Source organism: Passer domesticus, chromosome 3 (genome assembly GCF_036417665.1).
Source record: "Passer domesticus isolate bPasDom1 chromosome 3, bPasDom1.hap1, whole genome shotgun sequence".
NCBI lineage: Eukaryota > Metazoa > Chordata > Aves > Passeriformes > Passeridae > Passer > Passer domesticus.
In genome coordinates this window covers 74,070,523-74,095,995 of record NC_087476.1, presented here as the reverse complement: position 1 = coordinate 74,095,995, position 25,473 = coordinate 74,070,523, and the positions used below count along the sequence as shown (strand labels likewise).

General features: G+C 43.1%; 1 protein-coding gene across 6 annotated transcripts in view; it reads right to left on the bottom strand.

Annotated features, from left to right (window-relative positions):
- FRMD1 (FERM domain containing 1) overlaps positions 1–25,473 on the bottom strand; it is a 69,373-nt gene that overhangs the window by 3,800 nt on the left and 40,100 nt on the right. For 4 of the 6 annotated variants that reach the window (XM_064413967.1, XM_064413968.1, XM_064413970.1 and 1 more), the window contains 11 exons: positions 20,772–20,862; positions 11,920–11,999; positions 9,758–9,834; positions 7,957–8,143; positions 5,620–5,775; positions 3,254–3,319; positions 2,977–3,045; positions 2,613–2,787; positions 1,405–1,752; positions 1,136–1,264; positions 337–416 (listed from right to left, as the gene is read on the bottom strand). In XM_064413967.1, coding sequence (XP_064270037.1) covers positions 337–416; positions 1,136–1,264; positions 1,405–1,752; positions 2,613–2,787; positions 2,977–3,045; positions 3,254–3,319; positions 5,620–5,775; positions 7,957–8,143; positions 9,758–9,834; positions 11,920–11,999; positions 20,772–20,862 — 1,458 coding nt within the window. The remainder of the gene's footprint in view (positions 1–336; positions 417–1,135; positions 1,265–1,404; positions 1,753–2,612; positions 2,788–2,976; positions 3,046–3,253; positions 3,320–5,619; positions 5,776–7,956; positions 8,144–9,757; positions 9,835–11,919; positions 12,000–20,771; positions 20,863–25,473) is intronic. The other 2 variants (XM_064413971.1, XM_064413972.1) reach the window with 2 other exon arrangements.

The following is a 25,473-nucleotide window of genomic DNA, read 5'->3' as shown; positions in this document are numbered from 1 at the left end:
AACTTCATAGATGGTCTTTGCTCTGTATTGCATTGAAAATTTTGAAGTGGTTGATTTTCCATCTCTCATCCAGAAGACTAAAGTAGATAATAACTGGCTTGCAAGATCTCCCTACTAATTGCTCCAAACCTTTCTATACTATTCTGAGCCAAAATGCTGCTCTTATCCTATTCCTGAGAGCAGTAGTTGACCAGCAGCTGGTTTTGATTACACCATGTAAGAATCAGTCAAATCCAAACTAATCCAGGTGTTCTGATTTACAGCTGCCTCCATTACACTAGACCTTGGTTCAATGCCCACACACAGGTTGCTTCTGCTGAGCAACCTCTCCCTTACCTGGTGGAGGGATTCCACACTTTGGCCTCTCATTTTGATTAGTGTGACTTGCACCACAGACAGAGATTCCTGATTTATAGCTGCAAAGGAGAAGCAGAAAGTAAAAAGCAGTGCAAGTTTGAGGTTTTCTGGGCAATAGAAAAGGGATGTTGTTCTCACAGGCCACATTGAAACAGTATTATCCTCTTAAGACAAATATAAATCATTAAGCACCCTCAATGCTCCAGGAGTTTTGCTTAAAAGCACTCATTTTTGGCCCTAAAGATGAACATTTGAAAACTTTCAAGGAAACAGTTTCTTGCCAACTTGTCTCATTTTCACCCGTCTTGCTTTCCTATTAAGGTTGTATATATTAAGGCCAGACAGATCCTGCACAGCCCTGTTGCCTGGTTGTCCCTGTATCACAAGCCACAAAACTTTACCTAATAATTTCTGCAACCATCCCATTATTCTGTGGTTGAGCCCCTTGGCTGTTTTTTGGTATACAAGAAATTAAAACATATTCCTTCCCTACAAAAGGTTTACCTCAATTATCTTTTTGTCATTAACTGAATATAAGTTTGGCACTTTAGAGAAGGGACACTTTGAGGAGCACAGAGGAGAGCAGCACTGTACATACAATACAGAATGCTGGCCTATAAACTCTAAATGAGCTGCCTGCAAATCCTGTTTCAGTAGGCAGTAAATAGCACTGGCAGCTGTTTAGAAGGAGATAAGAGGTTTTTGTAGAACTCTCAGATTATGCCTGTTGCTAGAGCCTTAAAGAACAGCATTGAGCAGCAGCAGAAAGCCATCTCACCTTGGCAGCTAGCAGCATCTAGAGGCAGGGATTCAACAGATTGTCCCACAGTGGCCTCCACTAACTGGTCTCCCTCTAAAGGCTCATCTACAGGCATCTCCTCTGGCTCATCTACTGCCAGTTCAAGCTCTAGGAGGAAGAGAGCAGCAGGAGAATGGTTAGCATTACACTTGGGCTCCAAGCTGCTGTACAGTCTCTTACTCCCTGCCCTCCTGCAGGAGAAGACAAAAGTTGGCTTAGAAGTCGCTCCACATGTCCAAATTCTTTACCATCATCCTGAGTGTCATCTTCAGTCCGCCCTTTGCTGCCACTGTCAATGCCAGAGCTACCATAGCTGATGGTTGAGCTACAGGATTTCTTTTTCCTATGCACGTGGTCAGTGCTGAAGGGCTCATCCACAGACATTTCCACAGACACACGGTGCCTGGAGTCAGCCTCAATGCCCGAGGTGTGGGAGCTGCCATGACTCCCGGTGGACTGGCGTGAGAGGCGGTTATCCCTGCGGCTGCCCCCGCTGCTCCCGCTGCCATGGGAGTTCTTGTCACATGGGTCCAGGTCCATGTCTAGAGTGTCACTGATATAGGACTCCCGGTAGCGCTTCTTCTCTGAGGAAGAAACTAGTGAGAACTTTAAGGAAGGGTAACAAAATATATTCAGGAAGTTCTGTTTGCATCAGCCAACAACAAAAAACAACTGCAGCAGCTACTGAACAAATACAGGGACAGCTTTGTATTTTGTTTGCTCAATAGATGGATGCTCATGTGGTTGCAAAAGAATTACTCATCCTTGCAGTACAATCAGCATCTCCTAAATTAGAACAGGCAGGTAGAGGCAGTTAATGATAAAGAAACAGTAGGTTTCCAAGTGAAGGTCAATAACAACAAAGTTTAAAAAAAGCAAAAAAAAAAGGGAATTACTTAGTGAAATTTGGTGCTCAATCTTTAAAATCAGATGCACTGATTGGCTCTTGAAATACCCACCACTACATGAAGTCAACTAAGAACAAGATTCCTGTGGCTGGTATTTAGTAATGATTTATTATTTCTCCCATGGCTTGTATGTGCTGAGGGTGGTTGAGAAATCCCTGTAACGGACACAAAACAACCAAGGGCTTTTTGCCCTTGATCAGGGAGCCTTTCTACAGGTGACTGGCATGTGCCACTAGTCACACCCACACAGCTCAAGGCCGCTGCTGTAACCCCACTGAAGGGAAAGACAGAAACCACTTGACAGAAGATATCCCTCTACTGCTCTCACACAAACCACACTTTCCAATCACAGTCAACAATGTGGGAGTCACAAATACTTCTTAGGAATGGACTTGAAATGTACCTAACACCTCTGCTTCTATCGCTGGCTCCCCGATAATACAGAAACACCATTAATTAGATGAGAGTAGGCACCATGAAACAACAGAAGAGACTAAGGCACTGTACTCTTCCTCTTACTAAACTCACTTGCGTGTTCCCTAACATACCTTCAGCCTCCTCCAGTTTTTGGATCTGCTTCAAAACTGGTTGAATATTCAGAAAAAGCCGGTGGCTGTTGCTGAGTAGCTGCAGCAAATGGCGTGACCTGAAGGGGCAACCCGTGTAGTAAACCAGTTTCCGTGCAGAGGGCAAACCATCTGGCTGGATTTCAAATTTTTTCCCCTGCACAAAGAGGAAATATGTGAAAGAAATAAGCAAGAGCACATTTTCAGCCACACAGTTACCAGAGACAGTGGTGGTCTCATGTGTGCAAGTGACAGGACCTGATGCAGCAGCACTGGCAGGCCAACAGCTTTGCCATATCCCAGGTTGGCAGCCACTGGCAAATGGCTTCCATTCCATCATACTTACCAGAAAGGCCAGCTTCCCGATGTGTGACCAGGGAAAGTCATAGAGGAGCTGGCGAACGTGATTCACCTCCTGCAACACATCAAACTCAGAGTGACACAGGGATTGGCAGGTACAGGGTGGAATCAGTGACGTGCAAAGAATTTGCAAACAACCAAGAATTTGAGATATGTGGAGCCCAGGGTTTGCAGGGGAGGCAGAGGAGCCGCGATGAGGGGGGAGGACAGGGAACTGGGCAGAGTTACTGCTACACCAGAAGGCTTTCACAGCAGTCTGTTACCTGATAGATGTGCATTCCTCTCAGGGTCAGGCCCAGGATAACTGTCGGTCGATCCTCCTTCTTATCCTAAAAGAACAGAAGAGTCAAAGGTTAATCTACAAAGGCCATGCTCTTGTTCTGGCACCTACTGCAAGAGAGGTAGCAGGACTCCTCATCACACAGATGCCATCAACTCATTTGGTTTTTATTATGTTTGTAAAGTGCACCTGGCCTTGTTGACCTCTGAAATACCTATACCTAACCTATACCTAAAATCTTCTCATGCTGGGAGGCTCAGGCATTTCACCAGCATATGTCCTAGCTGCCCTGGACAGGGAATCCTTTAGCTTTAGTGATTTGAGAATATGGACCATTACTGTTCTCAGAGGTACCTTGTAATCTCTCTCCTTATCACGTGCTGTCTCTGCTGTCCCCATGAACATGCACCACTCTTGCCCTCCAGGTGACAGAGGGCCCAAAACAGAAGGGAAACCCATTCCCCTCTCCTTGCCCTCCCTCTCTCTGCTATTCCCATCCAGGGATTTGCTAGATCTGAGGTAGCTTTTGGCTGGGGCGGGAGCTAATCATGCCCGTTATGGGCATGATTAACATGGATGATTAACATGCCAGTTATTGCGACTTTCATTCTAACATTCAATCTTGGTGTTGGGAGTAGGTGGTTTTACACGAGTTTTATTACCTGGGTTGAAATACTGTCTTTTAACTCCTGCTGCATCTTGGTATGACATACTTAGTCTCTATTCATATTCTTTTGCTTGAAGACCAAAAATATCATATTCTAATTCTTTCAGCCTCTCCTAACACAACAGAGTTAGGGAGGGGAACATATGCATTTTTTTTGTTAGGAGGAAAAGCAGAAAGAAAATTTGGAGGTAAAAATGTATGGGCTCACAAAGTTCAAACTTTATGTCACAACTCATCTTTATTTATGTCTCTCCACATCTGGCTTGCAAGATACAAGCCTTATGCCATCGCATTACCCCACCCTTTGTCCCTGGTACCATCCCTGTCTTCAGCTCAAAGTAAGACATATTAAGAAATAATAAGAAATATTTTCTGCCTCCTAAGGATAAAGAGCTTTGTAAATCAGTACTGGTCTGAATGAGAGACGGGGTGTGTTGTATTTTCTTTAGCTCCCAACCTCAGCAGAAGCCATGAGGACGGTGTTAAGACAAAAGTGCCTGCTTTTGAAATCTCAGGGCAACCAGCCCACCAACACCTTCACCAACTCCTCTGCACTTGCTCAGGCGATCTGTGACCCAAACATCACCTAGGAAGAGCATCTCTCACCACAAAATGAGATGAGATAACTGTGTCACACGGCAGAAATAAGACTCTATTAAGGATCAAACAACACATGGTACATGATGCCTAAATTCAAGTCAACCAGGAATTCAAATATTAAGAGCAACCAATGTACTGCCAGCTGGATTTCTTACGGCATTCGAATGTAACTAACTCTCTCATGACTGCATCACTAACAGCACTAAGAATCAAAACAGAGAACAGAAGGTAGGTGAACATCTTTGATTTGCAAGCAACTAAGCCTGGACTACTGATCAAAACTTACTTTGTCTAGAAAATGCAAGTTTCTTCAGTAACTAGAGCTGTTAGATATGTTCAAAGGACATGTATACTTCCCAGACATAATTCCCACTGAGCACAAAACCCCAAAAAGTTTAATTATGAGTCTGACAAGGAATGCATCTCCATTTGAAAAAAAAGCCCAAGCCATTCCTAATTGCATAGGCAGGTTTCACTCACCTAAGTGGAACAGAAAACTTCTCATTAGTCCCATTTCTAGATCTAAACACTTAGCATGTGAAAATGAAGCACGTTCTGTTTAAGCAGGTTTGGGTAAGGAGTCTAACAAGCAACGATGTAGGAATCCAAAACTACCAAGAAAAGCATACAGCTTAAAAACGCCAACCAATCTGGCAGGGTTGGAGAAGGAACGGGATTTGAAAGTTGGCATGACTCAGTGTTACCTTCAGTTGTTACATGACATTTGTGTGAAAGCTGGCTAACCTTTTGTCATTATTTCAATGAACTACAACAAGTAAAAAAAAGAGGCTTCATTGATTTCCCTGGTGCAATTCTACTGACAGGCAGGGACAAATATGAAGCTTTGCCATTCCTGTGGCCAGTTTCTTGGCTGAGGAACAAAACCAAATTCCAGCTACATCTGTATATTGGCAATGGATTTGTTTGTAGGGACAGCCCTCATTTGGCTGAGCATTTTAGATTTGTTTGGCCTCTCTGAATCAGAGGCAACTGTCCCTCAAACAAACAGAAAGAGAAAAATGCCATGGTGCACGCAGTTAATGATGGGAGAGAAGTTCAAAATAAGAAGCTCTTTGTTTAACCTTCTGCAGCCTGTAGAAGTGGACAGGCACATCTTCCAGCAGGCAGGACTCCTTAATGAACTTCAGCACCGCTTCCTTTGCGCTCAGCCCTTGCTGTTCTCGGTGCATCTCTGGGGCATGTTTCAAGATGTAGTCGCTCCCCCTCTTTGCAATTATCTAAACCGCAAAGAAAACAAACAGGTCAGCAACTCTTCAGCAATCCCCATGAGAGGCAGCTGTGATCAACAGCAAAGCAGTGGCTGGAGGTGGAGGAGGTTCATACATTCCCTCAAGATGTTGGTCTGTGTTTGCCTCTGCCTCCCTGGAGAAATAAGCATTTAAAGCACCCCAGATGACAGTGATGTCTCCAAACAGATCCTAGTGACAAAACTGTAACAGACCAAGACTACAGAGGTCACGTATTGGAATTAGTTTTCCTTTTAAGTATTGGAATTAGTTTTCCTAACTCTTGGCATCCATAAATGTTTATGGGCAGATAACAAATACTTCTCTGCATGCCAGCACAATCAGCAGCAACATCTCTGAAGAGGCAGAAATACTAAGTTTTCCTTTTAAGACCAGAAACTACACATTAGGCTTATTTAGCATTTCTATTCTCAAAAGGATGGATAACACTATCTCAAGGTATTTTTTTATCTATTAGGAGTGGTTGGCAGGCACGTGGCTTCACTAAGCAGTAGGAAAAACCTGCCATGGACCTTTTGCTCCTGCCCTGCAAGTGTCCAGTTCCCATGTTTGCCCACATGCCCTCTCCGTACAAGGCTACTGGGCAGTTCAGCTCTCTCCCATACTGAACTGGTTCCGTTCAGGCTGTGAGTGGCAGTGACAGGTAAAGGGATGATTGGCTGAATTCACTTCCCAACATCCCCCACCACCAGGGGCATTTAAAACTAGATTGCACCAGGTACCTGAGAACATACTGGCAGAAACAACCTGTCCTGGCTGAAACCAACCAGAGCCCATCACCACTTAGTTGCCACTTACATTTAATATTAAAGCCCTTGCTTACTCTCTTTGCCAACACCTCTGCATGCCCTGCCAGATTGGTTGCCCTCCCATGAGGAAGGCTGGCCTTGGTGGAGAAAAATATTGATGCCATCAGCTGTGCAGTGTCAGCAGAAAGAGATGTGCCAGCTCCACGTTCAAAGCTGGGTAGGTCAGACCAGGGCAGCAGTGCCTCTCCTCACTGGCACAAGACTTAGGGCAGCCCTTGGCCAAATGATATGAAGCATGTGTTGAAAGAAGTGATTGTGTTGGAGGGGGAGATTGCTCACTATCTCCCCAGGGGCAGGGAGAGAAGCGTCCCCATGCCTGCCAGATTTTGTTGTTTGTAATGATGTAATAAATCAACCACATACTTGCTTGGGGTGGTGGCTCAGCACAGGTGAGCAACAGTCTGGAATAAACTTTTTAACTGCCTCAGAAACAGCACACAAGACACACTATTGCCAGCGCTTTGTTAGCTACCTCCTGACAGGTGCCCCGTAACAAGGAATGGGATAGGATGAGGGTCTGTTGTCTGGAGAAAGGCCCACTATGGCACAGCAAAGCAGACAGGCTAGGATTTGTGCATAAAAGAGACTATTGGGCTTCAAGACAAGTCCTGTCACTAATCTGAATGTTCTCCCCAAAGCAGAGGACAGGGCCATCTTACAGGGGAGATGCAGCTTGCCTGGGACAAGCAGTCAACTAACAAAGCCTTAGCTAATTTGCCTTCATTTGACAACTAAATCAATTCTTGGTTATAAGTCCTAAAGGGCACAAGTCACACACACAATGCTTATAAACAAACATGCAAACTCTTTCTCTTTCCTCTTACTGCACTTGAGGCAGAGTTTAATGACAAAGCAAGCACCAGAGGCACTGCACAGCAGTATTACCCCGTAGAGTTTGGATCTATCCATTCCTGAGGCAAGCATTACAGAGAGGAGAACAAAGGGAAATAGACTTGGCTTTGCAGCCCTGAGGTTTTCTGGAGAGCTTGGGTTGTGCAGATCTTGCTGATGTACCACTGGAAACACACAACCCTTTAAGCCATAGAAGAATTAAACAAAGACATCTGCACTGTCAGAGTTATTCATGTGACACCAATACAGGCCATCACCAAGGAAGGATGTACCACCCACCTCACTGATGAGTGAGCCCAGGAACATGCACCTACATCCAGTGGAAAGACAAGAGATTTCTCCTGAGGGACCTTCAGGGTGATACTCTACCCATCTGCCTGATCATTACAGCAGGAGATGGGGAAATTGCATGGCTGCAATTAGGTACCACCTCAGCATAGCTCCTGCTACATGCATGATCTGTTGACAGAAAGGCTCCCCCAAAACTTACCCACTGTGGGAAATAAGCCTGAGGTTCAAAATATTTGCCAGCATGGAACTTCTCTCTGTAGTTGCCCAAGTCTGCCTGTAAGCTGTAGGCAGCCAGCAAGAAGTAGATTTCTTCTTTGTGGTTGCAATGAGACATAAGTACTTGCTCTTTGAGATGGCAGTAGTAGAGCTGCCGTGCCACCTTATCGCTGCAAGACAAAGGCAAATTTACTCCAAGAACAAAGTTCAGATAAGGCCCCTCAAAAACATCATCCTGCTGAGAAGAGGGATTAAACTTTGACATGTCTGATGTGAGCCAATGCCACCCTGATACAACTGTGTGTGTAAGGAGCACCAAACCAAGATCAAGGTCTTCTCCCACTAAGTGTTGTACAAACACGAGAAATGGTAGCTTCTACCTTGAGGAGCGTGAGATCTAAGAAGTTAGGGCAGAAGGCAGATGAAAGAAAAATCACATCACACCTGTTTTGGAGACTGACTACAATCAAGCATTTCTGTTTCCCTGAAAAGCCTGTAGCAGCCAGGAGAGTCAACTCCCTTGGACTCCCAGTCCTGTTTCTTGCACACCTGTCCTCCTTTTCCCTCTAAACTTGGCACTGCTTTTTGTTTCACCTTGCCTTAGGCTCATGATAGTTTTTAACAGCCAATTCCCAGCAAGGTAGATCAAAAGACACGGGAGCCCTGGGCTTGTTTTTGTCTTCTTCCTCAAGCTGCTAAACAGGGATTGTCTGATAAGGAATAACTATGGCATAGCTTTGATAACCCACATACCCTGCCCCCAGAGATCATGGTAAGCAGGCTGCTGACATGTGTATGTAGATGAGGTGCCGGACACTACAGTCTGCTTGTAAAAGTGTGCAAGTATAGTTTGAAGGGGCCAGATAACTATCTCTGCATGGCTCTACAAACCTCTCCAATTAAACTATTACTACAAGAGAAATATGCCTGTGATGGTGGAGGATACGTAACTCAGGAGTGGAAGAATGGTATGTACAAAAAAGGCAAAACTAAACAAAAATCACTTATCAGCCAGACAGACTCCATAAGAGTCTCCACTATCCAAAAATGCAAGACTATGGAGAGAGAAAACACAGAAAACCACATGCTTTGCTCAAGACAAGAATGAATGCCAAAAATTTTGTAAAGATTTTAATCCATCTAAATGATACCAGCTCTCGACTTCCCCCAGGCACCAAGCCACACCAGAAGCATTGATGCAAATTAACTCTGTCAGTTGTTAATTTTTAACTACCTCATCCTTTGTTCTGTACCATGGGTGAGGGTGGTGCTGTTTTGAGTGCAGCCCATATTCCATGTGAATGGACTACAAATGAAAAACTTTAACTTATGAAGTAATTTCTATTATCCATGTATGAAAGTCCATTTCCAGGAGTAGACTGCACAGAGCACTGCTCAAATACAAAAAACAGATCCAAAACATGTGCTTTGGAGTATAAATAACTGGTTTTGGTATATTCATTCGGTGCCTTTTATACAACCAAAAGACACAAGCAAAAGAGTGCTAATCATGTTTTGATAATGTCGTCATTCAACCTGCACTTTCAACACAGATGGAAAAGCAGCCATAATTTTCCTAGGGATATGGAGTATGATTCAGACAGAAAACATTCATAGCTGAGTGAGAATATCTGTGAAGGTCTTAAAAAAATTCAAGCAGATTTTTAAAGCTTATTTCAATGAGTTCACAGAGACGAGCTTAACAAAGGAACATTATTTTTCCTTCTTTTTAAGAACACACTGAATAATTCAAAACCCAGTAATTACCACAGAAGAGAACTTACCCTATTACTCTTCCATTTTCTACGTAGTATTGTACTCTAAAGAACGCAACAAATGGAGGGCTGAATTTCTCTGTTCCCTAAAGCAAAGACAGAAGATGAGTTAAATTATGATCAGCATCCAAAATTCCTGTTACCTATCTGGTAATGTTCTCTCCTTTGAAATTCACTCCCCATACTGCTTTTCATTTTCTACTCTTAGCAAGTTTTAGGAGGGAGTCGGACTGTCTTGGAGGCTTATGACAATGAGGCATCACAAAACAATCAGACAGGTTGAATGACAAAATCTCCTACGAAGAGCAGAAGATTTTTGGATAGGAGGGATGAGCTGGTGTAAGACTCCCAGTGTAGCCTGGGGACACCCAGGCTGGCCCAGAATTACCTAGCTCAGCACCTGGCAGCACCACAAACACATTCGTGCTGAACACAGCAAGTTTAACCCAGCCTCCCTCAAAGCGCCAGGCAAGGCAGCAGTGCAGTGTGCCACACTGGCACGGACATGGCATTTCCAGGGCACTCCTAGGAGCAACCATCCATCCCTGCACCACACCACATCACCCAGCATGGACACACATGCTGCCATGTTCAGCAGTCACTGCCTGGGGCTCAGGAGCACCAGCCTTGTATCAGCTACATGCTTTTTGTTTGGCAGGCCTCCTGGTTAGCTATTCACACATTCCTGCAGCCATAGAGCAAAATGCAGTAGTGGTGTCTGCTTCACACTGAGGAGTGCTGTTAGAAGAAAGCCAGCATGAGGCCTGTTGTTTTAGCCACAGCCTATCTTTCCAACTTACAGGCTTGTTTCAACAGGAGAAAAAAAAAAAGAACAAAGGGAAAAAGAAGAAAGGAACATCTTACTAGCTCATTCTCTCATCTTTCCTACTTTGCCACTTTCATGTTCACACAGGTAACTTTGCTCCACAGGCAATTACAAGGCTTTGCTGGTCAGATCCATCTCATTGGGACAAGGTACATGGCATGCCCTCCACACCTGATGCAGCTTCTCGATCATGAAAACATCTCCATTTTATTTCTGGAAGTTGTTCATAGTCACCCTATTTTATCAGCTGGACTGGGCTTTCCACCTGAAACCTCTTAATAGGAATTAAATCTTTGTCAACTAATCCAGTCCAACAGGCTAACTCATCTCAGACTGTAGAACTGCAAATGGCAAATCATTAAGTCTTTTGTGATTTGCATCACATCAGAGGTTCAACACATATCCTGACCAGGAAAGTGTAGCAAGAATCCAATCACAGAGAGATCTCAAAGCATACCCTATCCTGAGGTGACTAGAAACACCTGCTTTGGGCAGCGCTCACTGGCTGGACAGACAGCCCCTCCGCATGACTCTGTCTGTTTCTGAAGTAACTCTCACTTGTTTGGAAAAGCAGAGCACATGTTTGAGGATAAGAAAAATGCCCAAACCTCACTAGTTATCTACAAACTTCGGTAAGCAGCAGAAGTGGCAAGTGTGCCTACTCTGCAAAGAAAACGCTTAGGCAAGGTGAAAAAAAGTAATTTACAACTTTTACAACGATCCAGTTAAGATATCTGAAAGCAATTGCATGCTATACTTTGTTCTAGACTATGGCTCCTCTATTAATGACACACACAAACAGGCATTATCATGTTTGAATGAACAGTATTAAACAATGACATAAGCTTGTCTTTATTTCATGTAGTTTTCCCCTCCCTTGTCAGGGCTAGATAGCCTTAAAGAACTAGGACTCGTCTCAAACAAAATTTCCTTCCTCTCCCTCCACCATCCTTTTGCACACACTGTGGGAAGAGTCACAGCTCCAGCATTTCCCATGCACCAGATTCAAGTCACCAAAGGTTATTTTAGGCTGTTTTGCTTAAGGAAATGAGGTCTCCAGACTAAGATCCAGACTAAATACAAATGGAAAACTGACCAACTGACCTTCTCCACTTCTGCAGCAGCCAAGCAACAACCATGTGGTTACTATTGCTCAGCTAAAGTTGCATAAGGGGCTGGTTTAACTAACTGTACAACTATGCAAAAGTCACTGCATCTTGCTACTGAAAAGTATTCTGCAAACCATCTTCAAAAAATGCTTGATGGACCTTAGTTTAAGAGTTTTCATTTCACTGTGCAGTCCAACAAAAAAGCAGCAGCTTCCAAAGTTAAACACTTCTCTTACTTTGGTGGTCTCTTTCTTCCATTCCTTTGAAAAGTATTTGCTAAGCTTCTGCTCCAGGTCTATAAAAACATATTCATTATCTGAAAGATAAGAAAAAAGGAATTCAACATAAAATAATTGGAAATGTTTAGTCATTAAACATTTAGGTTACTCTACAAGTTATTTCCAAACAATACATTTGCTGACCAGGAAATAGACAGGGCAGTGAAAAAAAAAAAAAAGAGTACTCTTAAGTACATGTGCTACTCCAGACAGCATGGAAGGAAGGTCATTCACCCCTTCAAGAGAACTGAGCTAAAGGTTCCCAAACATCTTAACCAGAAATGCAGAATTCCTGCTTTATAATCAAGAAGCCATTTACAAAAAAGAGAAGCATCATATTACCCAGCTAATTGTACTGTCAGCTTACCAGATTCTGTTTTTTCATTATTATTAAATGAGCAAGTCCTACCCAAGCTTGTATTCTGCTATCATGTAGCACCATGGTCCAGCATGGCAAAAGTAAGTAAATAGAACTGGGTACTTGACAGGTTTCATCCTCTGCATGTGAAGGGGATCCTCTGAAAGGGTGAGAAACAAGAGGACCAAACACAAATGCCTTTCTCAGAAGGTCTGGTGCATCCTGCTCACACCTGACTTCTTTCATATGGAGAAAAGATGAATTAGAGGAAGGGAAACCTGGCCTGCCTCAAAACACTAAAGGACCAGGACTTGCTCTCCAACCTAGTGAGAGCGAACAAGACACAGCCTGAATGGCACATCATCTTGAAAGACGTTTGTGCTGCTTTCAAAGCTGATGTTTCATAACACTGCTTACCAATTATCAAATACAAACAACACATCCAGTGAAAGATTTTTTTCCTGAGTCTTCAAGTCTCTTAAGAAAAAAATAAAAGACAAGACCTGACAGGTGTTTCAGGCTGCAGTAGCAATGCCAGCTGAGCACATTCACCTGACCAGTCCCTCTACACTTTGATCTTGCTTAGAACAGTGTTTTGACAGGTGACACAAGTGCCAAGATGAAGAGCATGCTCCTTAAACATGAAATGAGCAGGATAAAAAAGGAAGGGGAAAAAAAAAAAAAAGATCCCTTCACAAAACAAACTCCTGCCCCTTAAGACCAGCCCAGACTTCCAAATAAGAGCCTGCACTCATGTCTGTATTATGGCAGATGCAGGCCTGGCATGGCCAGTGTTATAGTAGGTGTTGAAGGGGGCTCTGAGCTACCTCACAGCCCTTCCAAAGCATTCCAGATCCTTACAGGGGCAGATACAACAAATTCTTTCTTTCTTGCTAGCTTTCAAAAAACAAGCAAGCAAAACAACCTCCTATCACCACCTCCTTCAGCTCCCATCTGAAGTTAAAGAAACCACATCTGGTGCTATCCACAACTGGTCCACACATCACCCTACTAGGAAACCTCTTGTAAAATAGCAGTAACACTGGATACAAAAAGGACAATACCCAAAAAAGTCCTGTTTCTGTCTCCATGCTCTTTCCTTCATTGTACTGCTTCCAGCTGTACTTTTAATATACCTATACTTCTGTTTATCACATTACTTGACATATCACATACAGACACAAAACAGTATTTAACTGCACCACCGAAGTGGCTGTCTAGAATTTCTGCAAGGGTCTGTGGTGGGCAATTTATGTGCTGTAGCACACAGGATGATATTGAAATTATTTTTGCTGTTTTGACAAGGAAAGGAAGAGTTTTTACAATCACAGAGATTGCATCTTGTACCTGCCTCTTCGCTTCTGTCTAGGGTGGCTGGGAGCTACACTGGCCCCAGCCCTTCCTTCTCTAGGTTCATTAAGATGAGATAACACTGCCTGGAAGAGGCTGATAGAAGTCCTAGTGAGTGAGAGAAGGGTTTGTTCATGTTAGGCTTGTCTCTGTCCCACATCAGCTGCCAAGCTGGTAAGCATCACTCCATAAAGATTTTTTTTAAAAAGTAAGTAAAAGCTCATTTAGGGAATCAATTGCACAGCAAGTGACAGGAGCGGGATAACATGAGCACACCACCCAGTCCCTGCCTGGGCTTTGGCAGTCCTGCAGCAGGGCAAACCCTCCACTATGGACTCCCCACATGGCATAGGGCTGGTCCTGATGGCACAGCCCATCACTGTACCCAGTGATGGGTAAAGCCTGTATCAGCTCTGCCAGCACTGTGGTCTTCAGCTGACACCTTGTTAAGAGGTTATAACAAGTTGAAGTGTCAGTTTTCCTTTCTACTTCAACAATGATCCTATGCCCAGAGGCATTTAGAGAAACATATTAATTCTATTCCTCAATCAGGAGGGAAAAATTGCAGTAGCAAACACAGTGACATCCCCCAAACCATCTCCTGAATAGTACCTCCTGAAAGGGAAAAGTGTGACAGAACAGTTACACTACAGTAAAGCCATTTGTTACCCACACCCCAAGCCCCTCTTTATCTGTCATGTTAATTAGGTTAGAGATGATTTTGTGAGGGCACAGATGTCACACCTGAGGATTCCAGGTTATTATCAGGCCTACTGGGAGATATACATAAACCACAAGAATAAGCCAGGCTACAGGAGCACACCCCAATGTATAATCTCTTCTTGGGGGTCCTACACTTCCCCAGCCCGGTTCAGCATCTTCCCTCCTGTGCAAGAATGCAGCACTGAATTCCTGCCTTAATGAATGGCTGGAATGTCAATCTGCAATGTAAGCCTCTGTCTACAAAAACAAAGAGGTATTTCCCTCCACAGACCTACTGCTTTGTGGATGGCTTTAGTTTTTGGTTTGTTTTTTTTTTTTTTTTTCCCTTACACTGGATTAGTGATGAAGCCCTAAGAGATCTTTTGTCAGATGCTAAAACTGTCTGCTTTGAAAATAAGCATCTCTAACAGATACGAGGGCACCAAACTGCAGCACCTCTGAGCAGTGCTGTAAAGGACAATATAGAAATGCACAGATGGCCTCCTTTCCAGGGAAGAATAAATTTGATCTGTGGATCCAAACAGGGCTGGATGCTCAGCAGGTACAAACTGCCATTGCTTCACTGGTCTCATCTGAAGGACAAGTGAAAGGTACCAAGAAGCTGACTGAGAAGCACACATAAAAATACACTCTCATCCACCTGCAGCTACTGGCACCGCGTTCATGAATCTTATCTCAGCACTGTAGGTGATCTTACAAATACATCAACTTCTCTTGAAAGGTTCCCCTATGTATGTATGTGCAGATACCAGACCTGGCACAACTCACCAGTGCACTGCACTGCAATCCCAAGAAATGCGTCTAGACAGCCAGCTCCTTTGCAGTAAAGAAATTCACACACTTCTCCCAATTTCACCTTTAAGAATTCTCAAATGAGATTGAAAATTTATGCTGTAAAAATCACATTTCAAAATAAGCAGTTAGCAGAAATGTAAAACACTTCTACTCTGCAAAATTAGCTTAGCACATTTTATGTATTTAAAAAAACATAAGACACGCATTGTTGCAAAAAAATAATGTGCCAGGTCCTCAGTTAGAAAAAAGTGGCACAGTTCCAGTCAGTTACAGACTTACAATAGGCATTATTTACACTGCAGGAAAAATGTGAATGGAAAATTATGGCTGTAATATAGGGTCAAATCAGTTCTGAGTAATTGTTAACCTAAAGGCCATTATTTTGCATTAACCAGTTCATCCTCATCTCATTTTTTTATGAAAAGTAAGTTCTCTGCATAAAAGCTAAGTAATGGTGATGCCAAAAACCTGTTCTCCTCCTGTGCCCATTGTGGGCTAAGAGCACCAACAAATTCCACAAAGGTGTCCTACCAAGAGTCAGCGCTTAGCCCCACAGGCAGCCAGGAAGATCCCTTTAACAAATCTGGCTAAGTCATGTATATTTTAGCAATGCAACTAGATGTCCAGAAGAATAGGATTCAAATAAAATATGAATTAGTGTGAAGCCAAATTTCCACATAGCGAGCATTTTCTGCCTAAATGAGAAGGGAAAAAATTATCCATGGCTACTGCACTTAACTTTTCCCAGATGCTTCAATAAGCTTCATGGCAATACCACTACGTCCCCTGAGGTACAACAGGAAAGAGAGCAGGATAGAGGGATGCTAGGGTTAGGGGAGAGCTGAAGCTTAAAAAAACCACAAAACAACAAAACCTCACAATATACCTCACAACACATGCTGTAGCCCTCACATAACCTGAACACCAGCATGGATTTTTTTTGTTTGATTATTGAAGAAGAGCTGGCTACACACCCCCTCTTGCATGTGGATCTCCCTGAGCTTCCAAGCATTAGTGATTTAGGAAAATCACTACCCACATAGCACTTGCTCCCACCACCCCTGCATAACTTCTCAATGCTCCTGGTGTTACCTTTCAAGCCAACAGAAAGAAATGTTCACTTTCTGATATGTGGTTGATCAGTTTACTAAAGGGTCTAAAAGAACTTGGTTCAGGATAACTTTGCATTTTTAGCTTTAGCTGGAAAGTACATGTTTCCCAAGTGAAGGGAAGAATCACAACACAGACTGGGAGTAATGCAAGGGAGATCCTGGCTGAGGTCACTTTACCTGGGATGGACAAAAGGCATATGGAGGGTAGCATGAAAGGAGACAATATTAAGAACCCTTAGATCTTGTGGTGTTAGGAACTGTTGAGGTCTGAATACTGAGCTAAAGGTTCAGTTATTCCTGGTAATGGAGAGGTACTGCCAGAATTTGATGTTGGCATCTTACATTTAGCAACAAGGCATGCCCAGGCAAAGATCTTCATACTTCAGCAGTGTCATGGGGTATTCTCCTGCACAAGAAGAGCTGCAGAACCATTTCCAGCACTGCTCATCCAGGGGAAAACAAACCCTTTGCAATTCTCAGGCAGGAGAGCACTTCTCTGGATGTTGTACCAAAGGAGAAACAACTGACAGCAAGTACAGGCAAAAAATTCCCTTCATAGGAAGAGACCATGTAAGTCCTTTCAAGAAGTACTTTATACTCTCTGGACATCTGAACCCACCCTCCAGGTGGTACATTTCTGCATGTGTTTTTCTTATATTGCATATAATTCATCTGAGGTACCAAAGTAAGTGTAATAGAGCTGTACCTTAGGTTAGAATACAGGAGAAATTCCTAAAGAAGATTCAACTATGCAAGCAGATTTAAGAGAGGACAGGCAAGAAGCACGGATAGTGAGGAAGGACTGGTGTGTACAAATCATTATAAGGTATTTCAGAGAACTTTTGTTATTTGTCTCCTAAGAGACCCCTTGTTATAAGAGATATTAATATAATATAAAGATAACCTGTTAGCATATCCTGTCCATGAACTTCAGTACTGGAAGATATACAGATGCAGAAGAGTTAACTGGAAGCAGAGTGATTTTGGCAGAGTTAATCACTGAGCTCCTTGGTAAGCATGTGCTGGGAAGCATGGGCCTGGCAAGGTGAACAGCCATAGCTTTAAAAACCAGAGTATTATCGTTGAGGCAGGAGAGCTAAAGCAAAGGGATTTGTTTTCGTAAGAAAGCCAGCCTGACAAATTCATAAGAGGACACAGAAACAGTGGCAGGGTATAGGAGCTGCAGTCTTGCTCCTTCCCAATTGAAGGCTTCCATCTGCTTAGGTCAAGCAAGGTTTGCTCCTAGAAAGGCATGGCCCAAAACTCAGGATCGAAGGGATCTGGGTTATAACAACAAAGGAAGCCTGCCTGTTCTTTGTCTGCTGACATTCAGTTTTGTTTTAGAAGACTGAATGTGTCACTGCACACACTTTCTGATAACAAGAGGGAAACCTTCTGCAAGGCACTAGATAACGTTGACCGCACAGGAGGATTTTCCATATATGACCCTGCTGCTGAAGCCTATGGATCCAGATAGAACCTGGCAGGGTCACTGGATCTTTCACTGAGCAAACTACAAGTTTAAAAAAAAAAAAATAAAAACCAAGCACTTCAGCAGCAGGAGCACACAAGGTAGAGCCTGCCTGATGATCCATGACAAAGCTAGAAGAGCAACATGTCCCGAGGTTTGTAGGACTTCCCATTAACGCACATGCCTGAACATGATTTTCAAAGTGATCAAATTCTTATAGATACAATTTTTTTTTTCTCCTCAGATATATAGGGCTGAAGCGGTTTTCCTCTTGAGAACAAAAAAAACAGCTCAAGAGCAGAAGGGATGAAAAATTCTATCCTGACACTGTAACTGTTACTCTTAATCCTGAAGCTTGCCCTCAGCAACAGCCAGAAGAGAAGGCAACATATTTAGGCATCAAATGCTGGGAAACTCACTCCAAGACCTGCAGCTTAGATCTTCCAGCATTCATGGGTTTGCAACTTGCATGGTGCTTTATGTTCCTGTTTCCCTTTTTGCCACACTTAGGGGTTAAACTTCTGTTTATGATTAAGGACCCCAACCTCTTCCCCCACACACATACTTACCATGAGACCAACTGAGCCTTAGTGTATCTGTACAACGTCTGCAGGTCAAATGGGCTCCTAATCCAGATAATCCATGCAGTGTGATTGGCTACAGTTCTGAAGAAATCCTTTAATTTTCATTCTCTTGCTACTGCTGACAGTCATGGTTTTGTTGACAAATTAGCAGCAAAGTAATGGATGCAGGTGGATTAGAATACCTTGTTTTGCATGTGGCAGTATCAGACCACCAAAAATAAATACACATTAAGAAATTGGGAAAGATGTCATTACTAAAAAAGGGTGGCTGTTTTTTAAAAAGTGTCTTCTTGAAGCTGCAGCACAGAGGTGAATGCGGGATGAAGGAGAGGATTACCTTGTTCAAAAATGTAGATGGCTCCTCTCCATTTTTTGGATACCTAGCTCAGCCTTTCCTAAGGGACCAAGCCAAGGCCTCCCCCCTTCTCAGCCTCTGTGGGATGTACACTGACTTGCCACTCAGCCAAGACAGTCGACTTAAACAATCACAAGGCAACCCAAGGAATGCAACACTTACCCAGGTCCCCCCACTACCTGACCTGAGCGCTTCCCTTTTTTGAGAGGATATCTTGTTGTGAAGTCAAAAATCCCTGAGAAGCAGCAATACCTTAAAGGCTACTCCCAAATGCCAGACTCAGCACTACATTTGCTATAGAGGCAAGACCTCAGCTACCACAGATAGCAAGGGAGATGATCACCAATCTGTTGACCAAAACAAGGTGGAGAGAAACCAAGTTGTGGAACAGAAAAAGTACCTCCTTTCAGGAAAGCAAATAACCAGCCCCCAAAACAAACAAAAAAGAGATGTTAATTCAGGCTACTGGACTCTTGTAACTCTTTTCCTTGACTTTTTAAGAGCTTTTTGGAAGAATTAGTGGCTAAAGAAAGGAAGAATACTTTCATGAAGCAAGAACACTGTTTCCACTTAAAGCTGTGGGCAATGTACTCTAAAGTTTAGTCAGAACAGCTCTATTATGTTCTTTGGGATGTGGTGGTTACAATGCATTTCCAACAGGCTGAAAGGTATCTGCCATTACAGGTTACTTTGGGACCAGAAGCCCTGTGCTTAATAGGGTGAAGGAAACTGCTTCACAGAAAAGGTGTGAGGGAAGGCAAAAGCAGGGTATGGAAAATATGAAATAAAAAACATGTGAAGGGGAGAAAAAGTGAAAGAAACATGGGAAAACAGAAGAATTCAAAGAAAATAGGATGAAATTGCCCTGTCTTATAGGAGAGCACAAGAGTTCCAATTTCAGGCAAGATATCCTGCAAGTGGAATAGGCAAAACCTGGTGTTAAAAAAATGTCACAAAGGGGAGGACTCAGAAACACAGATGATTTGTGAAAAAAGTTAAGAGCATTCAGGCCACCTCACATGAAAAAAACTATGCTGGTTTAAACCACAGGTATATTAGGTCTAAGGAATCCTTTGGAGACTCTACAAACCTTATGGAGACAAAAAGCTTATGTTCCTCTCAGTTTGAACGCTGCACTCAAAAAAAGCAGTTCTTACAGAATGGGAGCATAAAGGAAATGAGACAAACTTAGAAAAAACACCTTATTTTATCCCACATATTTATAAAGAGGCAAAAGAAACCTTATTTAGAAGGACTTATAAAAGACTGCTATAATTTCAGTGAAATATCTAGAATTGCAGTAGTAAATAAAACACCTGAGAAAAGTTTTTGGAGGAGAGGCAAGTCTTTCAGTGCTTTTGGAACTATGACGAGGCAAGATAACCAAACAACAGATCCATTTCTAATTACTAAGAGTCGGGGTGTGGGAGGGAACATAAACACTTACACAATACCAGAAATGTGATCTCTCATATCAATTTGCTTCTCTAAGACATCATCTTAACACCATTTCCTGGCCAATACTAAGCCATAGGACCAAGCAAACTGGACTTTAACTCATGAACTAGAAGCTTTGTATTTCCCATGTGATATTTCAAAACCCAATGTATCCCACGCATGTATTCAGTCCCTTATCATTTGACTTTCCTCTCCAGTGCCACATTCTTCACATGTGACTTCAGAAGATAAGTAACACTTTCAGCCCCAAAATCCTTTTAAAATCCACCTCCTGTTCAATATCTATAGTTTTGAATAGAGTAACAAAAACATTGACTAGCAACTCCCACTACAGGAGAGAAAGCAAGCCCCACAAAGAGGTGGAATCCAAGAACAAAGGTGGAGAACAAACGCCCCCCCCCCCTTTACTCAATTTGTCTGCCCACATACCAAAGATCAAAAGAGCTCTGGGAAGGCTCTGCATAATCTACATACTTTGTGACCTTATTACAATCAAATTCCCCCTGCAGGCACAAGCTCTGTGTATATATGCACACACTGTAAATACACAAGTGGGTCTGTGGATGTTTGCCAAGTCACTTGCCCATGCATTGAGTTTGCTTACTTTTAACAATGCTAAGGCCAAAGAAGTGAGGCTCTTTAATCTTCACTAAATCACAAACTTGCTGAAAGAGCTCCTGTCCAGTGGCTTTGACCTGAAAGACACAAACAATCCAACATTACAGATGGCTCATGCACCTGGATGGAGTAACTCTTCTAAAGAATTTGAGTTCTAAAGAAGAGTTGCAGACCAATACATTTTTGGATACCAAAGTAAAATACTCAAACAAAACCACACCGGAGAACATCCTTTGTTGTAAGTATTATTGCTATTATCATAGAATAATAATCATTAATATTTGCATAAATGAAAATACTGCTCCCTTGCAATTTTTTTTAAAGAAAAAAAACCCCAAAAAACAAAAACACACACACACAAAAAAAACCCCAACAAAAAACCAAAACAAACAAAAAAAAACCACCCAGAAGTTTTCATTCAGGAGAAACAGGAACAAAAGTACCCAACAAACACAAGACTCTGAGTAGCTCATAGGTTAGAGATGTGTTTTTTCTGTGCCCCACACAGAAAAGCTTGTTCTGTCTCCTGCTGACTTCTAGTCACACAGCCATTAACATTTTTATTTTTGGCAGTTGCAGCCAAAAGCCTGTAAGACCCTGCCTGTTTCTCTGCACACTAAGACCTTCTGATATCCCTGCCTCCTGTAATGCACAGACTGCCCCAGAAGGAGCATGGTTCTGGTTAACTGCATGTGCAGACCTGATGGTGTACTTTGATAGGACGATTTCCCCCACTAAATGTCCCCCCATCCATAGCCTCATTTCCCCCTGTCCTATGCACTATCCCAGGAGTACTGACAGACAAAGCACAGGCAAATACAGAAACCCCTCAGCCCACAGAGACACGGGGAAAGGAGTCTAGAGAAAGAGCAGATGGGGAGAAGAGAACAGCACTGACACAGACAACCTCAGCTGCAGCCATGGTGCAGCCAGCTGCAGCCGCAAAATGGGCCAAGACCTTGGAATTTCATTACCCCACTGCTGGACCATGCAGATTAGCAGTGCCAGGAGCAGCTGCCTGCAGGGATACGCTGCAGTGCTACAGACCGAGCAACAAAGATGACAGGGCAGAAGTTGACTGTTTAACTCTCCTACAAACCAATCACCATCCTAATTTCTAAAGCTCTTTTAGTGTAGGTATGCCACACACCCCAGAAACTGGCTTGCACACACCTCCCTACCCCAGGCTGTACCATGTCACTAGATATGGACAATGGGAAACAGGAGGTCATTTAAGCACTCATTTTCTTCTACTTGACAAGGCATCAGTAGCCTGGAACTCTGTACTACACCAATGCAAACATGTGTAAGCCTTGAGCCAGGAGGAGGTAGTGCACAGTTCTGATAAGTCTCAAAACCACATCTGGGTCTTATGAGTCTCCATGTGAGACTGCACCCTTTCAGTCTCACACCTAGATGCAGTGTTTGGTCAGACACCCAGAACACAATTTGGAAGTTAAGTTGGTCACAGAGCAATCTCCTTTGCCAAAGAAGCAAGCTCTGACTATGTTCTCCTACCTGGGAAGGATTTGCTAAGAAAGATGTGAGATACCTCTAGCCAGAATGGTTATAGGCATACAGGAGTCACTGGCAGCACAGGACTCTCTGTAAATTGTGCAAACACAATGGGATGAATTTTCTAAGTGGCAAGCTTTTATACCTAAGGGAAGAAAAACCTGTTTTAAGATACTTAATTCCAGGGAACTGAGCACTTCAAGTGACAGTTTTGTGGCACACAGCTCTAAACAGTGATTTAGGCAGAGTTCTTGCATAACAGGTGTGTTACTACCACCTTCTCCATTCTCCTCTTGACACTTTCCCTCTGTATCAAGTTCTACTCCCAGCCTTAAAGGCTATGCAATACCAATTTCATTTGCTGTTCCCTCCTACTTTCCCCTCTGCTCAAAGCAACCAGTACTTCCCTTTGCAATTTTCATCTTTGGACTTTCCTCCCTATGCATAGGGTTCCTGTGCAAGACTGATCTCAGAAGTGCTATGACTCATTCATTTTACTGATACTCAGCTTTGCCCCATGTCAGGCTCAGGGCTTCTTTACACGTGAAATTTAGTCCAAAGTGAAATTAAGTGCAAGTTTACAGACAGTACCTGCTACTCCAAGGTCATTCTGTGTACAGATATTCACATGCATTAGTTGCCTCTATCTATTTTTCCTGGTATGTATGCTTTGAAACATTGGCTCTCCTGTTCACAGAACAGCTGAAGACTTCAGACCTATGCTTGCCATTCACCAACACACAGGACCTCACCAGACTTCCTCCACTCCAAAACTTTCTCCCACTTTGCCTTGCCCTTCTCAGAGCAGCTGGTGAGCTGTAGCATCCCCTAGTTCCCCTCACTGCTCTGCTTCTCCTCACATTCACAACTGAAGAAGGCAGTTTTACTCCTCACCATCCCCCCAGATTCACCTTACATTCAGAAAGGTAGACATCAAAGCTAATTAAGAGATACTTGATTGCAGGGGAAGAGAATTTAAAATGGCTCCTGCTCTTCCCTCTTCAACATCTGTGAATGGTGTAAGACAAATATATTTTAAAGAGCAAGCTTCAATCTGTATGTGACCACATAAAACACATATAGGCAAACTCTTATCTGCAAGGGTGGAATTTATATGGGAGGGGAAAGGGAGGACTTACCTACATAAACACTGTGCTTATCATGGGAAGGATCTATAATTTATTCTGCTGGAAAAATAACCATTCCTACCTACCTCAATGAGCTGCAAGCTTGTTTAGTATTTGCATTCCACACTGAAGAGGTTAAAAGGCTTTGGAAACCTTTAGTAGTAGCATTATTATTCTAATAAATGCACAAAGTATCATCGGTGGTTGTGCTAATTACATTTGGGTTCTACCAACATCACTAGAAAACTGCCTTGATGTTTCTTTAAAAAAGAAAGATCTTTTCAGCTGTGAAATCTTAATTTTTGTTGCTGTTTTGAAAGAGTGTTGTCATAAAGTCAGAAGCCAAATGAAAAGCTGTTCCTGGTGACTTGCCCAGCTGTAACAGGTCATGTTTCACTCTCTATGCAATTAGGACACAACTGTGTGTTGAGGTCTCATGTTTTGGCCCAGGCAGCTATTCCCTTTCACATGCAGGCATCTCCAAGTACATACTTTCCCAATTTCCCAGACATGAAAGAAAGGGGTATCAGAAATATACAAGAGTGAATATCTTTAAAAGGAATACAGAGGGTTGCAGTGGAGGATTCCTCTGCAGGACAACGTAGTGACGCACAAGGCACTGCAGCTTTTTGGAGGGTCAGCAGGCTGGGACAGGACAGGGGAGTAGGAAGGGACACAGAACTTCTCCTCTATTCCTGTCAGCACTCAATGCAAAAGTCTATTTCTTACGCTTATTAAATATTTTAGAGGTATTAAAAAAGACACGCAGATGTAGCATTTAGGAACCTGGTTTAGTGGTGGACTTGGCAGCGTCATGCTTATGGCTGGACTCGATCTTAAGAGTCTTTCTCATTCCAAATTTATTTTACGATAAATTGCAGGTTTTTGTGATGTACTGGAGCATGACCCAGTGGTGAAGGAACAACTGTGTGCTTTATTCAGGCACACCCACAGCAAGGAGCAGTGACAGTGTCAGCCCTGCTGGCACTGCCCTCCTGCACCTTCCCCATGGCTGGCTGGCTCTGCTATTTCCCATCTTTAGTCTCCCTGATAAGAGCTATAAGAAGGTGAGATTTAGGGTCAGCTGCAACAGACCATTATCCAGGTCCGTACACCTGCTGCCAAGAACTTAATTAAATCATCGTTTTCTGCCTTGCACAAAAGCCAGTGGATTGCAGAAGCCTTCTGGGGCAGTAGATGGGCTGGGTTTGAACCAGTAACCTAAAAGCACAGCGTCCCAGATTTTTCTGTTAAAGCTTTATTCCATCCAGCCCTCGAGGCTGTTTCAGTTAAGGACGCTACACTTAGACACAGCAGGTAGGAAAATTCAGACACAGAGCACACATAGTTTCAAAAGCCACAGTTTCAATCAAGTACTTAAAACAACAGTTCAACTCAACTGTCTTTTCCCCCTCCTCATCCCAAAGCAGGGGAAAAAAAACTACCCAAAACAAAGCCATATCTCCCCAGCCCTTACCAGTGCATGCACACACACACAGGAGAGCACTTATCTTTGAAACTTGCTGGTCCTCTGAACGCCAAGTGCCTCTTGTCAGCTCGGTTTCTCACAAGTTCAAGGAGCAGCCGGCATTGCACAAAGAGGCACCATGCTGTGCAGACACCTTGGGCTGCCAGCTGAGCTGGCCCTCCTGTCACTCATGCACACTTTGACACATTTGAGGCAGCAATCAAAGAAAGGAAGTGACTTACCTCGATTTTTTGTGTGTATGAGTACCCAAGAGGAGGGAGAAAAGCCCACCCTCAATGGCTGTTTGCCTTAGACTCTTTAAAAGGATCTGCAGGCTATCAAAACCAGTGATAGCTGGACTCTTACAAGAGTAAAGAGTCATATGTTGGGCACACTTGCTAAGTAATCAAGGTATTTTGTGTTCAATTTTTTAAAAATTGTTGGATCATTACAAGCAGCAAAATCATTCAGAGATAATAAAAAGTAAATAACAACAGAAAAAGAGCAGAGGAGACCCCCACCCTACAAACACAGCCAGGACTTCTAATAAACTCTGCGAATGAGCTGAAGCTGCCCAA